The sequence below is a fragment of the Syzygium oleosum genome, unplaced genomic scaffold (genome assembly GCF_021117445.2).
Source record: "Syzygium oleosum isolate NSW1041296 unplaced genomic scaffold, Sole_v2.1 Sole_v2.25, whole genome shotgun sequence".
Classification (NCBI taxonomy): domain Eukaryota; kingdom Viridiplantae; phylum Streptophyta; class Magnoliopsida; order Myrtales; family Myrtaceae; genus Syzygium; species Syzygium oleosum.
Genome location: NW_026607509.1, coordinates 4,124,635 through 4,142,391, shown reverse-complemented (window position 1 = coordinate 4,142,391; position 17,757 = coordinate 4,124,635). Strand labels below are relative to the sequence as shown.

Below are 17,757 nucleotides of genomic sequence, written 5' to 3'. Positions count from 1 at the left end.
CCACCGAAGCAACAGTATTCAACCAAAGATAAATAGGTGCAACAATAGTCTAGAAGGTCCAATAAAAATCTCTAGGTAATGTTGAATTAATGTACATGATCAAGCTAGTCCTCAAGCATATGCTTTTTTTCCCTTTTCATTTTGCTTCTTTTGTCAACGTGATTAGCTATATGGTTCCTTGATAGGCCCACATTTCTTCAAAAACTTTGATTTTTACATGGGAAATCTATATGTTTTGTTTTATTCACCGGACATGATATATAGGTCTCAAGTGACAATCACATTGATTTGGTCTCCTCTAAAATTTCCTCCCATACCACTCTCAAGCTACACCCAAAGAGGGTTCATTAGTATCTCGTATGTTACTTGCTTGATCTAATAACTCGGATCTCTTTGCCCATCGTGGATGGAGTGTAGATAAGATTGTTATTTTCGCCCTTGATATATGCCATTTTACTCAAATGAAGTACTCGAATAATTAAATGCATGTCCATGTTCCGCATTCACTCTAACTATTTCCATTTAAATGTCGGAGCGTCATCAGGTCATTTGTATAATACAACACATCTACAGTTACATTTTGATCAAGATTTTTTCATTAAAGCAAATCACTCGAGTTTGTTCTTCTTCCATTTTAAGTAAGTGCTGATAATCAAGAGCTCAATCAAAGATGCAATGGACCACTCAGATCACGTCACTTGCTCTTTAAAAATGGTTCCTAGAATGAGTCTCTGCCAGCCAAATTCAAATGTGATCTAGGCTTGAGCTAGGATCTCCAATAAAATAATGCAAGCATTAGTCAGTGGCTTGAATTGAAGAATTGGTAAATGGTAATGATTCATCTTTTAGTTTTCATATATAAATGTCGCGGATTTATGAATATTTTTGGATATCTCACTTTCATTATTTAGCTCGCATCAGTGTCAACATCATATATCCCCGGAATTCAGCAGAGAATCGGAAATTGTTGACGATCGACGACCCGAGATGATTGAAGGACGTTGTCCTACACCGACCATAAGCGTATGACCACATGTTAAATGTCCAGGACCCAAAAAGGAGAGGAAGAAATCAGAATGTTCACATATATTTCACGACTGGTGACGGTAGAACTTATGTGTATCCTCATGCAAACGACTTTCAAAAGAAAGAACAGTGGAGGTCTTCATTTCTTTTTCTTCCTTTGGCTAGGAGAATGAAGGATCATCTTTTTATCCCCCCTTTTTGTGATGAATCATTTCTTTATTGGTTCGTCTTTTCGGCGGCCTAAGATAAAATGTCACCGGTCATCAACGGATTGATGAAATATGCATCTTCTGATGAGTAATGACGAATGATCGAGAGTATTGAAATGTTCAATATCGCTTGCGTATGCAGTGTATATGCTCTTCTTTATATACATATGGCATCTTTTCACACATTGGCTTACGTTTTTTGGTTTAGACATTCTAATAAAAAGGACGAAATTGAGAACAAATGAAATCGAGACATATAGACTAACGTATAGATCTCTGTCATACATCCATGGTTGAAGTGTATTGTAAATCACATGAATCGGCATGTTTGGCTTCCTACTAGCCACTCACGTCAATCCGACAGTCTTTCTTTGGAGTTAGCGGTTTGTGCATTTTTTCGAACATGTCCGCACCACCACATGATAACTTGGGGAAGGATATCAATAATTTCTCCAATCGTGAGAGTGGCAGTGAACCAACCATCTTCTGTTGGAGCTGAGACCGTCATGTGTCGGTCAAAAGATGGCGTTACGGACAGAGATACGTCATTTCGAGTTTTGCGGCTAAGTCGTCCACACGAGCTATAGCGACGTGAATGGGCCTGCTATATAAATGATCTAATAATCAAGTAGGGACAGGAAAGTGAGCATCAGTATTTCCACAGACTATGATAATGGAAGCCTTCACATGTACTACAGTCCTGTGAGCGAGGCACGTAGAAAATACCCAGCAGCCCACCACGTCTACTTTTGTCTCGGCTGCTTCCTTAGTCAACATTCCGACATGCCTCAGAAACCCTAGAGAGCCATTCATCTATATAACACCCACTCACACCCTCGTTCATCTTGAATTGTTTCACCGCAATCAATCTTCCCAAATCACACACGCACGCACGCACAGATGAGGCACCTTATGGAGCCGTACGGTGGTCTTACTTCAATTATAGCAGTGTTGATCTTAATCCTCTTCATGGTTCTCGTGAGACTGTCGATCACCTGGTGGATTTCGCCCCTCCGAGCTCAAAGGAAGCTGAGGAAAAAGGGGTTTGGGGGTCCAACCCCGAATTTTCCTCTAGGGAATATCATGGAGATGAAAAAGAAGAGAAATGTTTCCGAGGCATCTCTGTTGAAGCAGCTGATAACTCATGATATTCATTCCACTGTGTTTCCTTACTTTGCTGAGTGGCAAAAGTTGCATGGTGAGCCATCTGAATCTTATTGAAAATCTGGTGTCTATTCCCAATATCCCTAGATCAAATCTAGAAGATCGACCTTATCTTCAGTGATCACCTACTGGTGTGATGATAAAGGAATAGACCCTTGAAGACAACTATATCATGTGGTTAATGTCTAAGTTTTCAAATCATTTAGCCCTAAAATGTGAATTTCTACAAGAGAAAATAAGCGAGAACTGTTGTCATGGTTATCAATGCATAAGATTATTCATATGAACACCATTTGGTGTTCCGTTTTGTTGATTGAGAGTCATTGGATGAAAAGATAATTTGCATATAGCCGACCGATTTTTAGGGTTGGTGACTTTTAGGAATCTGTAAGAGTTACAACGTGCAGAGAAATATATGTTGTGGCATATGGACACATCTCTTCATTTAGGCATAGCAAGATAATCTTGATCTCTCTACAAAGCCATCAATTCATTATTGATCAAGAGGATCAATCTCCTGATGTTAGTGAAATTTTCAAGTTGTCATGGGTTTTAGCCATGGTGATGATATCTCGTCAACAGCCATCAATCCCAAACATATATGTATTGTATTTCAATTCTACTTTTCTAGGGTTCCTCCTACATATGTATAAAGAAGCAAGAATGATTACGCTAACAAGTTTCATTCTGGATCTTGTGAATATCAGGGAAGGTGTTCATCTACTGGCTGGGCACTAAGCCGTTTCTCTACATCGCAGACCCCGAATTTCTTAAAAACATGTCTGTCATAGTCAAGGGTAAAAACTGGGGAAAGCCCGATGTGTTCAAATTGGATAGGAAGCCAATGTTTGGTAATGGTCTTATAATGACCGAAGGTGATGAGTGGGTTCAACGCAGACACATCATAACCCCAGCATTTTCTCCATCCAATTTCAAGGTTCCTCCAGCTCTCTCTCCAACAAAATATTTTCACAGCTTATTCTTTTGATTATCTCTAGGAATTTATTTACCATAGTTCATGCACTTTGCTATAGTGATATAGGCATTAATATGAGGAAGGTTGCTCCTAGTAGAAGTGGTACATGCATTCTATTAATTGTGAAATCGATAGAGATTCATCTAGCTAGTCTAGATTATGTAAATATCTCTCCATTAACTCCACCCATATAAGTGAAACTATAATCGATCAAGCTAGAAATTCTAAGTAAAAGGAGTTGTGAGTTCCTTCTAATGCTCTCGAGAGTTCTTGTTATAGTATAAGTATTTCCCTGAGATTTTGTGTTGTCCTCCTCAAAATCGCAATATTTTATGCTGAATATTGATCTGTTCAACTTTTATAAAAAAGGCTTCCATTACCTTCTCGAGAAGAAGAAGCACGTGGAAGGTAGTTTTTGTTATTCCCTACGAATCTAGGACTAGTAACAAAAGCGAAAAACAAGAGAGAGCCTGCAAAAAACCCTCGATTAATGGTTCACTAGTTTGGTCATCTTTTGTCGGTTGTAGTTCATTTTGTTAGAACTTATTGCAGAGAATCTTGGATACCATTTTGTTTCTCTTATGTAGAAGAAAATACCACATATTCTAATTCTCTGAATCAAACACATAGTAAATCTACTTGTTTAATCTAGGTTAAATCTATATACCATACGGAGCTAACACCTGCTCTTAATTTAATCCTCTTTGCCTGCAAACAGGTAATGACAAACATCATGGTGGAATCCACGAAGAGAATGCTAACAAAGTGGGTTGATCTCACAAGCTCTGGACATGCAGAACTTGATGTGGAATGCGAGATTACGGCCACAGCCGGGGAAATCATCGCTCAATCAAGCTTTGGCATAAGCCCCCAAGAATGCACCAAAGTTCTTGAAAAGTTAAGAGCCCTACAATTTACTCTCTTCAAGACCAACCGCTGTGTGGGGGTACCCTACAACAACTTCATGTACCCTAAGCATACCCTAGAGGCCAAAAGGCTTGGGAAGGAAATCGATGATCTCTTAATGTCCTTCATCATGGAGCGGAGGAAGAGTGCGGACACCAGGAATGAGCCTAGGGATTTACTCGGGGTGTTGCTCCAAGATAGTCACAATGAAGATAACAAAAGGCTAAGGAAGAAGTTATCTACAAGAGAACTAGTGGACGAATGCAAGACGTTCTTCTTCGGGGGCCATGAAACAACAGCGTTGGCGCTAACCTGGACGCTTTTTCTCCTGGCATTATATCCAGAGTGGCAGAAGCAATTGAGAGAAGAGATTGAAGAGGTGGTAGGAAATAAAGAGTTGGAAGTCGCCATGCTTGCTGGACTCAAGAAGGTAAAGAGTTATTTATATACTGAGCACTTTAAGAATGGATAAGTTTTAGCTGCTGCGGAGCACCTGCATAAAATGATGATGCCCGATATGTCAGTCATTTATATCCTCTTCTCATTTAGGAATTATCTATTGCGATCTACCTGTGTTGGTTATACAGGTGATAGCAAGGACAATAAGGTAAATTACATCTTTGATTGGATTGAAGTCCACGTTTCGATAACTATGAATACTGTTTAATTGCATGCATGTGATGTGATAGATTTATGTGCGAATATTTCTCAAGGCGGAAATCTTTTAGCCTTCGAGTTGGGGTTTACAGTTCCTTTGATTATGCTTAAACAATAATATCAGTAATTTACTTTTAACCACCTAGTTATTATGTTGGTCTTTGAGGAGGATTTGATGGTTTTTGCCTCAATATAAAATTGACCAGTCCTACTTTGGATTTTATCTTGATACTAACTTTTACTATTCATGGTAGGGTCAAGACATATGGTAAATGAGGGGAACGTCTTATACACGTGTTTTGATAGACTTATAATTACCTCAATCAAACTTTAGGAAATAATTTGATTTGCATGTTCTCTATCTTATCTTTGGCTTTCTGTTACTGGTAAAATGGATCTATTTGAGAAGTTCTTTGAGAAATGGAAAAATATCTGGAGTTTTAGATAAATTACATTACATAACGAATCTACTTAGAGATTGTACACATATCTTTGAAGCAATAGCAAAAGTATAAGTACCTTCTGTTTTAAATTTTGGCCAGCAATATGCCACTAATTTTAAAGATGATGAGGAATAGAAGACGACATGAATGCTCTACATGATTTCATTGATGTCGCGATTGCCGACTGGAATTATCAAATGTAGAAATAACATTTATGGGAGATATTTTGTGGCTTATAAACATTTTATAATATCACGACCATTCAAAGTATCTTCATGCATAATCTTTGACTTGCTTGAATCTCTGAGAGTCGCCTCTGATCTGAAGGACTCAAAAACATGGGAAACAAGTCTAGGCCAGTTGAAGGGCTAACTGGGATCCCAGCATGGATCTAACTTGTTCATTTGCTACTGATTAGCTATTGGGTCCAGGTTTGATCATGACGAGCTTACAAATACAATCAAGCTAATCTAATACAACTGCATAAGACTAATATGTGGTGTCAAAGGTTGTAGGAGATGTTTGCTTGACTGAAATCATTAGACAAAAGGACAGGAGAGAAATGCTTGGCTAAAATTTGATTAACCTGTCATTGCAGATGGGATTGGTGATGAATGAGGTTTTACGCCTATATAGTCCAGCCCCGAATGTACAAAGGCAAGCAAGGGGAGACATTCAGGTCAATGACTTCATAATCCCCGACGGAACGAACATATGGATTGATGTCGTGTCCATGCACCACGACCCGACTTTATGGGGTGACGACGTGAGTGAGTTCAAGCCGGAGAGGTTTGATGGCGACAGCCACGGCAGATGCAAGCACAAGATGGGTTTTTTGCCATTTGGGTTCGGTGGGCGGATGTGCATCGGCAGAAACTTGATGATGATGGAGTACAAGATTGTTTTATCCTTGGTCCTCTCTAGGTTTTCCTTTTCTCTCTCGCCAAATTACTGTCATTCTCCTTCAATTCTGCTCTCTCTCAGACCAGCTTGTGGATTGCCCTTGATCATGCAACCTCTTTAGACAAGGAAGGCCATTCCTTATGTGAGACTTGAGTTTAATTTGTCAGTAAGTATCTCTTGTAAAATATGAAGTTATGGCAATGTATTGTCTATTAATACACGACGAATTTGGGACTTTACAATTGCGTGTTTGATCATTTTAGCTGCACCATATTCAAAATGGAGCGGACGCAATGGCCCCTAGTTGCAGCAACACCCCAAGGGTGGATATTGGCCAAACGCAAAGAAATGGTAAAAGAGTAGAAACTTTTGAAGGCGTTTTAGAGTGAAAAAGTCTGTGTCAAATTTGAATTTGTCTCAACAAGTTTGTTTTTGATTCATGTTGCGAGAAAGATGACATCCCTCAATAGAATTTGACGGAATTATTCAGATTCATGAATTTCCAAGCTTGAAATTCACTTGAGCTCAACCTCCCAAGGATAAATCACAGGAAGCAACTTATTGCAAATTTCCATCTCAAGATGGATAGACTATCCTTAACGAATGGAAGATGCGGATTTTTTATTTAATAGGAAAAATTATCCAAAAAGTCTTAAATCCATTGTATTTTTGCCAATTCAGTCATAAACCTTTCAATTTTGTCAGTTGAGTCCTAAACCTTTTCAACTTTTGTCAATCGAGTCCATCCGGCTAATTTTAGCAGGAAATCGCTGATGTCGATGCCGGCCTTCTTGCTTGGCATAACCGGCACTGACATTGACAATTTTAATAATATTTTAATATTTTTTTGAATTTTTTTTATCGTTTTCCTTTTTTTTTTTCCTAGCTAGTCTTCATTCCTTTTTTTCAATAGCGGCCGGCGAGGACGGCGCGACCTCGCTTTCTAGGTGTGCTTGCTATAACCCACATTGCAAGGGTGTGCGAAGGCATTCATTATGCAGTCCTCATTCAGTACTAAACCACGCCTTCAATTCCAAAAATTCTCTTCAAAGAAAGTGGGTGGGACACCAGGGCTTTAAATAGGTTCATCACCATCACCACTTGCAGCCACATCTTGTGAGCCTCTTCAGTTGTAGCTTTCGCTGAAGCCTTCTCTTCCTGCAACAATTAAGGGGTGCGAGAGAAAGTGATCCGTAATTTTTGAATTGCTTAAAGCAACGTAATTGATTCATCACCATAGTGAATTCAATAAATCCTGAAGATTGATGGTTTCATGTTGGGGGAAATGTAACACCTTTGACAGCATGCCAGCATTGGGACTCCTTGTGCTGACAGCTGTTAACCGTGCACAGATGGTATCAATCCGAAAACATTTTGACTGGGAAGGGGGAAGGACACTTGGTGTAAAATTATAAGTAATGCAGCACACATTTGCAGCGCGATCTCAATTCATATACTTCATGATTATCGAAGGATCTAGGCTAGGGAGACATATCGAAGAGATCATTGATATAACAAGAATTTGATATTAGGAGTGCACGTAAGTAATATGGAGGACTACATTAGCACCTAAAGCTTAAAGCCGTATAAGGGCAAAAGGATACTATAAGTACCATAACTTGTGTACGGCGATCACTTTGGTGCTATAACTTTTTTTCGGATCACTTTGGTTCCAAGTCGGAGGAAAATAGATCACTTTAGTGACTTCGGCCAAAATTCCGGTCAAAAAACTGACCTGGCATTTTTCATTTAGAAAAAGAGTGTGACGTGGATATTGGGTTCAACATTTGATGTCCACGTGGACGAGCAAAATGACGTTGCTCAGTCCACTTGGACAAGAAGAACGACGTCGTTCCATTTAGGACAGCAAACGACGTCGCTCAGTTCAAAGGTCTTAGCATCGCGTCGCTCGTCACACCTGCTCTGTCTCCCTCGTCCAGTCGCCGTCGCCCGTCGCTCGTGGCGCCCTCATTTCGTGGCCGTTGCCGTCACCGTCACCATCGTCGTCTCTTGCCTTCCCCTCGCGGTCGGTCGGTGTCGCTCCCTCATCCCGTGAACTGAGCATCACTCGTCCCGTCGGGCGTCGGTCCCGTCTCCGTGGCAAATTACGAAGGTCGGTCTTCAAATAAGGGCTGTTAATTTCTATTTTGCTAAATTGATCGACACATTGTGCTTCATTGTCTTATGTTTCACTCAATTAATTGGTAGATTAGAGTTGCCTTCGGGAAATTATTGAAGTAGGAAATTAGGGCTCGAACTTGGGAAATTGGGGCTCGAACTTGAAATTAGGTCTTGAACTTCTGAAATTAAAGCTTGAACTTCATAAATTATGGCTAGTTGTTCGGATATTAGGGCTTGAAGTGGATTCGATTGTGTTGGTGCCGGGCTGAGTATATGCGATAGACTGTGGTCCATGTGGGGACCTCTGTCATTGTCACCCATGTGGTCTGATGGTGGCTTTTTCAATCTTGTCGACCATGTGGGGGACGTTCATGTGAAGCTGTGCTCTTTTTCTTATGTGGTGTGGTCCCGAAAGCTAAAATATTGAATATTTTGGCTTTTTTCCTTCAATGCAGGGTCGATATGGGGGATAAAGACACAATTATCGGCATCATTGTTCGCTATGGGGGAGAATTTGTCATCGGCACTGACGAGTGAGAATACTTTTGGGGACTTGAAGGTACCGTTTATTTTGATAGAAGCAAGCCAGCATATATTAATCTCATGAGGGATATAGTTCAACAATTAAGATGTAAAATAGGAAGTTTGCATTATTGTGTTCCTGGAAGCAGCTTGAAGGACGGTATTAGAAACTTTGATGATGATAATGATGTTAAGGATATCATCTACCATTATCTTCATGGAAAAGAAGCTGTTGTGTACGTTGAGTCCTATAGTGATGGTGAATCTAATGAAGGGGCTGAGGGAGGAGACGTAAGGGATGGTGCTGCTTTACCTAGTACTCAGGTTGGTGCTAGTTCTATTATAGATGAAGCTGGACATGAGAGGGATGAGAGGGAGGCAAGCCATGCAGCGAGTGAAGAGTTCACTGGATTTGAGTTCACTGGATTGTCGTGGGAAGTTGTTGCATCTAGTGAATCTGATGATGAGGGTGTGACAAATGTAAATTTACCAAGTGATGATGACGATGAGGAACTTGCACAGTCAAGGCAAAAGCAAAGGGAATTTGGAAAAAAATCAATAGCTGCACTTGGAGGATTGCATGAAGCTGAACCAGGACATAGCATTGATGGAGCTCCAGCTGAAGGTAATGACACTGATTATGAAGAAAGTGGCTCTGATGAACAGAATGATAATTCTGAAAATCAGCATGAAGATGATGATCCCGTTGTGCGCAGAAGGAAACGTAAGTATCCGTTATACGATCATGGCTCTTCTTCTTCTGTGTTAACTGTAGGTCTGAAATTTTCTGATGCCAAACAATTCAAAGAAGGGATTATCAAGTATTCAATAGCTGAACATAGGACTCTTCAGTTTACTCGAAATACGCAGGACTATGTTAGAGCAAAATGTTCTCAACCTAGTTGTTCGTGGAAGATATATGTCGCACGTTCAAAGAGGGATGGGTCATTCCAAATTAGGTCATTACAGGAGGAACATACTTGTTCCATCATGTTTGACAACAAAAGGGTAACGAGTGCTTGATTGTCGAAGCACTTCTTCGATACCATCAAAGCGATGCCTGATGTGAAGAGTGCTTAGCTGAAGCAGTTGGTGAGGAAGCAGGTAGGGATTAACGTATCACTCAATCAGTATAAAAGAGCCAAGCATAAGGTGATGAAAAAAATTCTAGGGAGGTACAAGGAAGAATATGGTCAAATTTGGGAATATGTTGGAGAATGTAGGCTGCAAAACCCGGGTAGTCGAGTTTATGTTGAGGTTGTGGAGCGGCCACTGCCTAACCATGGGACTAACTTTGATCGAATTTATATTTGCTTTGATGCATGCAAGCGGGGATTTGTTGCTGGTTGTAGACGAGTCATAGGGTTAGATGGATGTTTCTTGAAGGGTGTGTGCAAGGGAGAATTGTTGGCTGTCATTGGGAGGGATGGCAATAATCAGATGTTTCTAATTGCTTGGGCTGTTGTGAAGGTAGAGAGCAAGGACACTTGGTCATGGTTCCTGAAAAATTTGATGGCGGACCTTGAGATCACTAATGGAGGAGGTTGGCCATTCATGAGCGACCAACAAAAGGTAATGCTAGTGCAACTGCACAAACAATATTTATGACATTTTATCTTGCACATGCCTTTATTAATGCCTTGATATATGAATTCTTGTAGGGACTTCTTCCTGCTCTAGCTGAGTTGATGCCATTTGCTGAACATAAGATGTGTGCGAGGCACATATATGCAAACTGGGCAAAGATCTACAAAGGGGAGAAACTACAGAAGTAATTTTGGATGATAGCTAAGAGCACCAACATGGCTGATTTTAGAATTCACAAATAGCAGCTGCTTGACTTGACGAAGGACGGTTATGAAGCACTTTTTCAAACTGAACCCAGGCATTGGTGCAAGGCCTTCTTTAGTGAAAAATTCAAGAGCGATATCATTAATAACAATCTTAGTAAAGCCTTCAATGGCAGAATTTTAAAGGCGAGGTGCAAACCAATCATCAGCATGCTTGAGGATATTTGAGTGATAGTCATGACAAGGCTGCAAAAACAGAGAGATGAGGCTGCAAAGTGGACTGGACAGTGTGGTCCTAGGATTGCTAAAAGATTGGATGACAACTTGGCGAGTAGTAGGTTCTGTCATCCTATCTAGAATAGAGATGATGGCTATGAGGTCATGGAAAAGACAGACAAGTATGTTGTCCAATTGGACAAACTAAAGTGCTCATATCGAGCTTGGCAACTTTCTGGAATTCCCTGCGCACATGCCATTTGTGCCATCCAAGCGAAGTACCAAAATCTCAAGGATTACCTGCATGATTGCTACCACAAAAGCACATATCTTGCTGCGTACCAGCACATGATGCAGCCCATTAGAAGTACAAAATTATGGGAGCCGACAAATCATGAAGCCCCTCATCCTTTGCCACTTAAGAAACAAATAAGAAGGCCTAAAAGGAGACGAAGAAAGCAGGAGGGAGTGCCCAGAAGTAAGAAGATGAGCAGGTCAGGTGTAAAGATAAGATGCTCATATTGTCATGAGGTAGGTCACAACAAAAGTGATTGTCATTTGAAGAAGCAACATCAGTTGCTTCAACAGCCAAGTGGAGGGACTCAAATTAGATCAAGTGCAGCGCCAGCACAAGAACCAGCTAAAGGGGCTGCTGAAAGGCCTGCTGGAGGGCCAGCTGATAGGCATGCTGATTGTCTAGCTGAAGGGCCTGCTGAAGGCCAAGTTCAATAACCAGCTGAAGAGCCAACCGGAGGCCCAGGTTCAAGGGCAACCTCCTCCTCGACTGTTGCACAGGCTAGGGCAACCTCCATTAAGCTATATGTATTTGTATTAATCTTTATTGAGCAGACTTTGGCTTTAGTTGACATTGTTTGTCCTTATCAGTTGAGAAGAAAACCAACTGAACAAGCAGCTCAGGTTCCTCAAAGTGAGGCACCATATCAAACAAGAGAGATCCTCGGCAGAAGATTAAGGCAATATGGTTATGGAATTTATACGGACTGCAATACTGGAATGACTATTTTGCATTTAAGTTTTGTACATCTCATACATTTCATTTTTGAGTTTTTCACTTTTATGACAATATTGCTTCTTCTCATCCATGATTATGTTGTTGTAGCCTGCGAGGAGTTCAGAGGTTCTCATATCTCAAGTTGGCCTAAGCCAAGAGTCAAGGGCTGCACCAAAAAGAATCCAACCAACGTCGCAAGCAGCTGGTCCAAAGAGAAGAATGGTGGCTGCAGAGAAGAGTGTTCGTAAACTGCCGCCAACAAAAAACTCAACACTAGTTCCTGATCAACCAGCACATGCTGACAGCTCCAAAACAGCCACCAACACCAGTAAGAAGAAGATAGTTGCTGTGCCTAAGAAGAAATCTCGAGCAAGAAGGCCAGTAGAATAACCTGCTGGTCCAGCAGTTGAAAAAGATGTAGCTGGAGCAGTTCAAGAAGAAGCAACTCTAGCTGTTGAAGAAGATGCAGCTCAAGCAGTTCAAGAAGAAGTAACTCCAGTTGTTGAAGAAGATGCAGCTCCAGCAGTTCAAGAAGAAGCAGCTCCAGCTATTGAAGAACCTGCATCTTCAGAAGAACAACCTGCAGTTCCTCCAGTTCGAAAGAGTCAAAGAATTATAAATCAATTCAAGAAGCCATCGAAAGGAAAAGGAAATGGTAGATTTATCACTATTGACTAATGGGAGGGTGTTGAGGTGATTGTTAGTTTTTGTGAAATTAGAGAGGTTTACCGTATTGGCTAATAGGAGGTTGATTTTTTGTGGTCCTGGAATGTTATTGACTAATGGGATGTTGTGTGTAATGACTAAATTCGATGTTTACCGTGGTTAAGGTGGTTGTGATTTTCATATTTTTGCACACGTGTTTGTTCTGTTTTAGTATAGTACTGGTGTAGTGGGGTGCTTGCAAATTGCATCAGTAAGTTAATATTCAAAGAAACTTACTGATGCAGTTGGTGGGGGGGGTGGGAATTGGTGCTGCTAGTGCTGGTTTTTTGTGCTATTTTTAGGTGCAATATGGTGCTTGCACCAGCTGCTGATTTTGTGCTGTTTGGGAGTGCAGTATGGTGTTTGCACTAGCTGCTGATTTTGTACTGTTTGGGAGTATAGTATGGTAGCCGCTTGATTTTGTCATATTTGGGAGTGCGATACGTTGCTTGCACCAAAGACGCGGCACGTGCTTGGTGCAAGCATTTTGAACCGTTTTTGAATATGGTTTGGGGGTTGTTTGGTTCTAGTGATTGAATATGGTTTGGGTGCTGTTTGAACCAGTTTATGAGTATGGTTTGGGGCGGTTTGGTGCTAGTGAGCAATGCTGGTACAGTTACTGTTTTGATTCTGGAATGATCTGGTTTAAATATTGGTTTGTTGGAACCAAAGTCTCCATTTTTCAAAGAAACACACGGCATTACACTTAAGTGATCAACTTTCGGCCACAATTGGCACTTAAGTGATCACTTTTGAACCACGACTGGAACTTAAGTGATCAATTTTGAACCACGACTAGAACTTAAGTGATCACTTTTGAACCACGACTGGCACTTAAGTGATCACGATTAGAAACATTTGGCACTAAAATGTCAACTGCTGAACTTGTGACGACTTCATAATTTGCTGCTACGCAGAGTTGCAACACTTGCAGCACCTCATTTTTCAGTAGTGAGCCTTACTCCATAATATGCAACCATCTAACCAGATGAAAAAAAATACAACAAATGAGCAAGTGAATATGCAAAAGAATCGAGCAAGTGCAAAGAAATGAGCAAAAATATGAAGCAAATGAGGAAGTGCAAGAAATGACAAAGAATGAGCAAAAATATGCTGCCAATGAGAAAGTGCAAGAATGATAGCAAATGAGCAAAAAATAGCAGTAAAATATGTTGCAAATGAGAAAGTGTAGCAAATGACAGCAAATGAGCAAAAATATGCAGCAAAATATGCTGCAAATGAGGAAGTGCAGCAAATGACAGCAAATGAGCAAAAATATGCAGCAAAATATGCTGCAAATGAGGAAGTGCAGCAAAAGACAGCAAATGAGCAAAAATATGCAACAAAATATGCTGCCAATGAGGCAAAACTGTATCAAAATATGCAGCAACTCAACATTGAAAACCAATAAATTCCAACCTTCCATTTGTCATAGATTGCAGCAAACCTCTTGTTACATACATAAATTGCAGCAAACTAATAACACAACCGTAGCCACAAATTGCCAAATACAAGTACATAGTACAAGCCTATCTTAAATTATGGTAGACTAAGAAACTTTTGCTCATCACTGACATTACATTTGACCATAAAATATGCTATAAAAAATATCAATAACACAATCAACAATCGATAACACTTTCTTTCGATTTTCATCCTTCGAACTTCCTTCTTCAAATGGTTGGCCAGAGATGCTAAAGCTTTCATTTCAGCTTGCAATGAGTCGACATCGTCCAACTCGTCCAACTTGTCTATTAATGTAGGTGGAGGTTGATGTTGAGCTTCAAGTAGCTTCACTATCACCTCTGTTGCTCGATCTGAAAATTTCGCATCAACCCACTTGAAAAATTTGCACTTCGAGCCTTCTCTATACCTAGCGCATCCATAGAATCTTCTTCCGGGGTTCAATCGAGTATTCTTCTTGGACTTGGTAATTCACAATAGCAGAAGAACCGACCTTCTTCTTCACTTCGTTCAAACGAATTTGAGCCGCTAGTGAAGCTCCTGCCATCCATTTGCAACCTTTAGCTGTCAATTTCGGGGAAAACAAAGAAATAATATGGCCGGTTAGGGTTTGCAATTGGGGAATATGTCCAATTAGCCGATTTAGGGTTCCTATATTGGGGGGAGAAAGGTTGAACGACGTCGTTTTCGCTATAAGGGCTGACTGGACTCTCCGGGCAGCTCCGGCCAGCCATCTCAGCATCGAATATTAATAAAAAAGAGCCACATCAGATTTCCAGCGTGCCATGTCAGCATTGGCACTCAAGTGATCGTTTTTCAAAAAAGTTGGCACCAAAGTGATCCAAAAAAAAGTTATGGCACCAAAGTGATCGCCGTACACAAGTTATGGCACTTATAATGTCCTTTTGCCGCCGTATAAGTATGTCATGCTACAAATGTTATTCATAGGAACATATTTCAGTTGTCCTCACACCAACCTTACACCGACGAACTCCATTTCTGCTTCTGCTACTAACCCCTTTGGTAAAGAGCTTTGGCTAATTGATCTCGTGTAGCCTCCATCTTCTTCTTAATATTCTATGCAAAAAGAAACGAGTTGATATGAATATCCCATGCTTCGGTATTAGAAATCCATGAGATATTGAGTATCGAGAGCGTGTGGCATGATAATTTGTTAATATAACAAGAAACGGTTAAAAATCCATATAGAGCTCATGAGGGTGGGCTTGATGCTTCTTCCAAGCAGTTACATGGAATTTTTCCTAGATAATTGGAAGTGGTTGCATGGTGCGATAGATTCAAACCTCTGCATCCTCATCCTCTGGATCACTTTTGAATTCAAAATATTGTGCTAACTCATCTCTGTCAATGCAGCATCAATAATCTGCAAAGCACCATAAAACACATGGACAGCAAATAAACTCATTCGTCTCTTTGAAATATAGCTTACAGCATGATCAATTAATGAAAATAGAACATAAAGCACAAAATGGTGCTCGAGGAAATCCTACTGACTGGACTTCCAGATTTACCCAGCTTATATGCGGATTTCGCATCAGAGTTCAATGTGCAGAAATGGGGCACCAATTAGTTTCCGGAAAATAAATATTTGCCTCAGAATGCATGGAGGTGTTGGCCCCTTGGTTAGAAAGTTTTGAATAAGCCCTTCAGTTTCCAGTTTTGCCTATCTGAAACCCGCTTCTTTTTTTTGACAAGTAGAAACTCCAGGAACGTATTAATCGTCGCTCATCTACGGCCCACTAGACCTTCATTTTTCAGTGAGAATTTGGCAAGCTTATGCATAGATTTGCGTAATCAGCAGTTATCAGTTACCCTTTCATAAAGAAATTTCAACAGACAATATCGGAACTCTTGAAGAAAGGCTTTGGAATGATGCATCTCAAGGGATGGCCCAATCCTTTTGAGAAAAACATCCACTGTCCAGAGTCCTCAATTCTTCTAAAAAATCAAATAGAAAGGAAAGGGAACGAAAAGCCCACTCGCTTACCCTAATCCTGCAAGACGGTAAGATTCCCAACAGGACTTGAGTGAACAAAAGAGAACTAAAAGCAACCCCTGGCCAAAAAAAATATGAGAAAAAGGACTAAAAGCCACACCCAGTATATTTCACGATCTATGTTCTGCAAACTCGGTCGGAATAACAAAGTGACACGATAATTGTTAAATTCACGGACGATGGTAACTATGTAGATGTCTGCATTTGTACTCTCGAGCAGAAAACGAGCCATTTATGATAGGTCAACGGCTTCAAATCCCTAAATTGATGATGATAAAATGTTGTGTCGCTATTTCCTGTGGGCCCGACAATGGTAACTGTGGGCCCGACAATGGTAACTATGTAGATGTAGATGTCTGCATTTGTACTCTGGAGCAAAAAACGAGCTGCTTCAAATCCCCAAATGGATAATGATAAAGATGTTGAGTCGCTATTTTCCAGTGGGCCTGAATTCTGCTTGAATATCTACGGCGCCTGGGGAGATTATCAAGAAAGTACCCAAATTCGAATTCGTCAATATATCTTGTTGGGCCTAAGCCAATGTGCATCTTAACAATCTCCATCTCACGTGTAAGCTTAGTGTTAGATCTTTTTCCCCTTAATCCAAGTATTCTTCTGCATTAACATATCTGTAACGACCCGGTCCGACAAGGACGAGAAGTGGTCACCAAGGCTAGATGCCCTAAACAAGTAACGGCTCCTAGTAGGCTTCTAAGATAGCAAAGGGAGCATGAATGAACCGAATTGTACACTGAACATGGAGAAAGCGATTCTAAGATATGTGTGTGTGTGTGTATGTGAAAACTAGAATTAACTCACGGAAGTACTTTTTGACGTAACGACAATGCTTAGCTTTGAAACTGTAAAGTTAAGCATGTTCAAGTGGGAGCACTCCTAGGATAGGTGACGCTTTTTGACATAACGACTATGCTTAGCTTTGGAATTGTAAAGTTAAGCGTGCTTGAGTGGAAGCACTCCTAGGATGGGTTGCCTGGGAAGATGACCACCTGCGCGCTATGAGACGGGCCAAAATAGACAATACCTCAGTAAATTAATACATTATGGAATCAGAGTGGGAACCCCTTCAGTACATGTGGGTCGGGGACAAAGCAGGTGGAAGCTATTGGGCCTGTAATAACCTGATCTGATGAGGGAGATCGCCAAGAGGGATTTCAAGTCTGAGCTTGTCAACATATCCAATTGAATCCAAATTCACTCAAAAACTTAAGTCAATGAGTTATAAGCTAATTATGCTTCTCACTGTATCCATTCTCCAATATGGGATTTTTTTTAATAAAACTTACACATGTATTCTAACAAAATCAAGACAAGGAGCGAGTATGAACGCCTAAAGATGCCACAAAATCTCAGGTTTTAAAGAGAACATGTGGAATTGATTTCACTACCTTGAATTACGACCAGAATGGTCTTGAACCCATAAGTTCTCGATCTACTACCTCAGTTAGGTTCTATGCTTGGATCAAACCTTAAACCTCACAAAACTATCCGAAACAAATTGAAGAGCAGGAGAAAAAAGAGGAAAGATAACTGGTAGATAGAGATTGCTAAAATGCGTACCAGGCGGCCCAAACAACGTAGGAGATGACGAACGTTTGAGGAAAAAGG

General features: G+C 40.5%; 1 protein-coding gene across 1 annotated transcript; it reads left to right on the top strand.

The window, feature by feature from the left end:
• The first annotated feature begins 2,135 nt into the window (after positions 1–2,135).
• Positions 2,136–10,702, top strand: LOC115671605 (cytokinin hydroxylase-like). Its single transcript, XM_030593239.2, has 11 exons — positions 2,136–2,433; positions 3,107–3,336; positions 4,094–4,711; positions 5,980–6,305; positions 8,861–8,938; positions 9,182–9,407; positions 9,490–9,552; positions 9,594–9,651; positions 9,703–9,803; positions 10,314–10,499; positions 10,589–10,702. Exons 1-11 carry the CDS (start codon positions 2,136–2,138, stop codon positions 10,700–10,702), a joined length of 2,298 nt encoding a protein of 765 aa, XP_030449099.2.
• Positions 10,703–17,757: the final 7,055 nt, after the last annotated feature.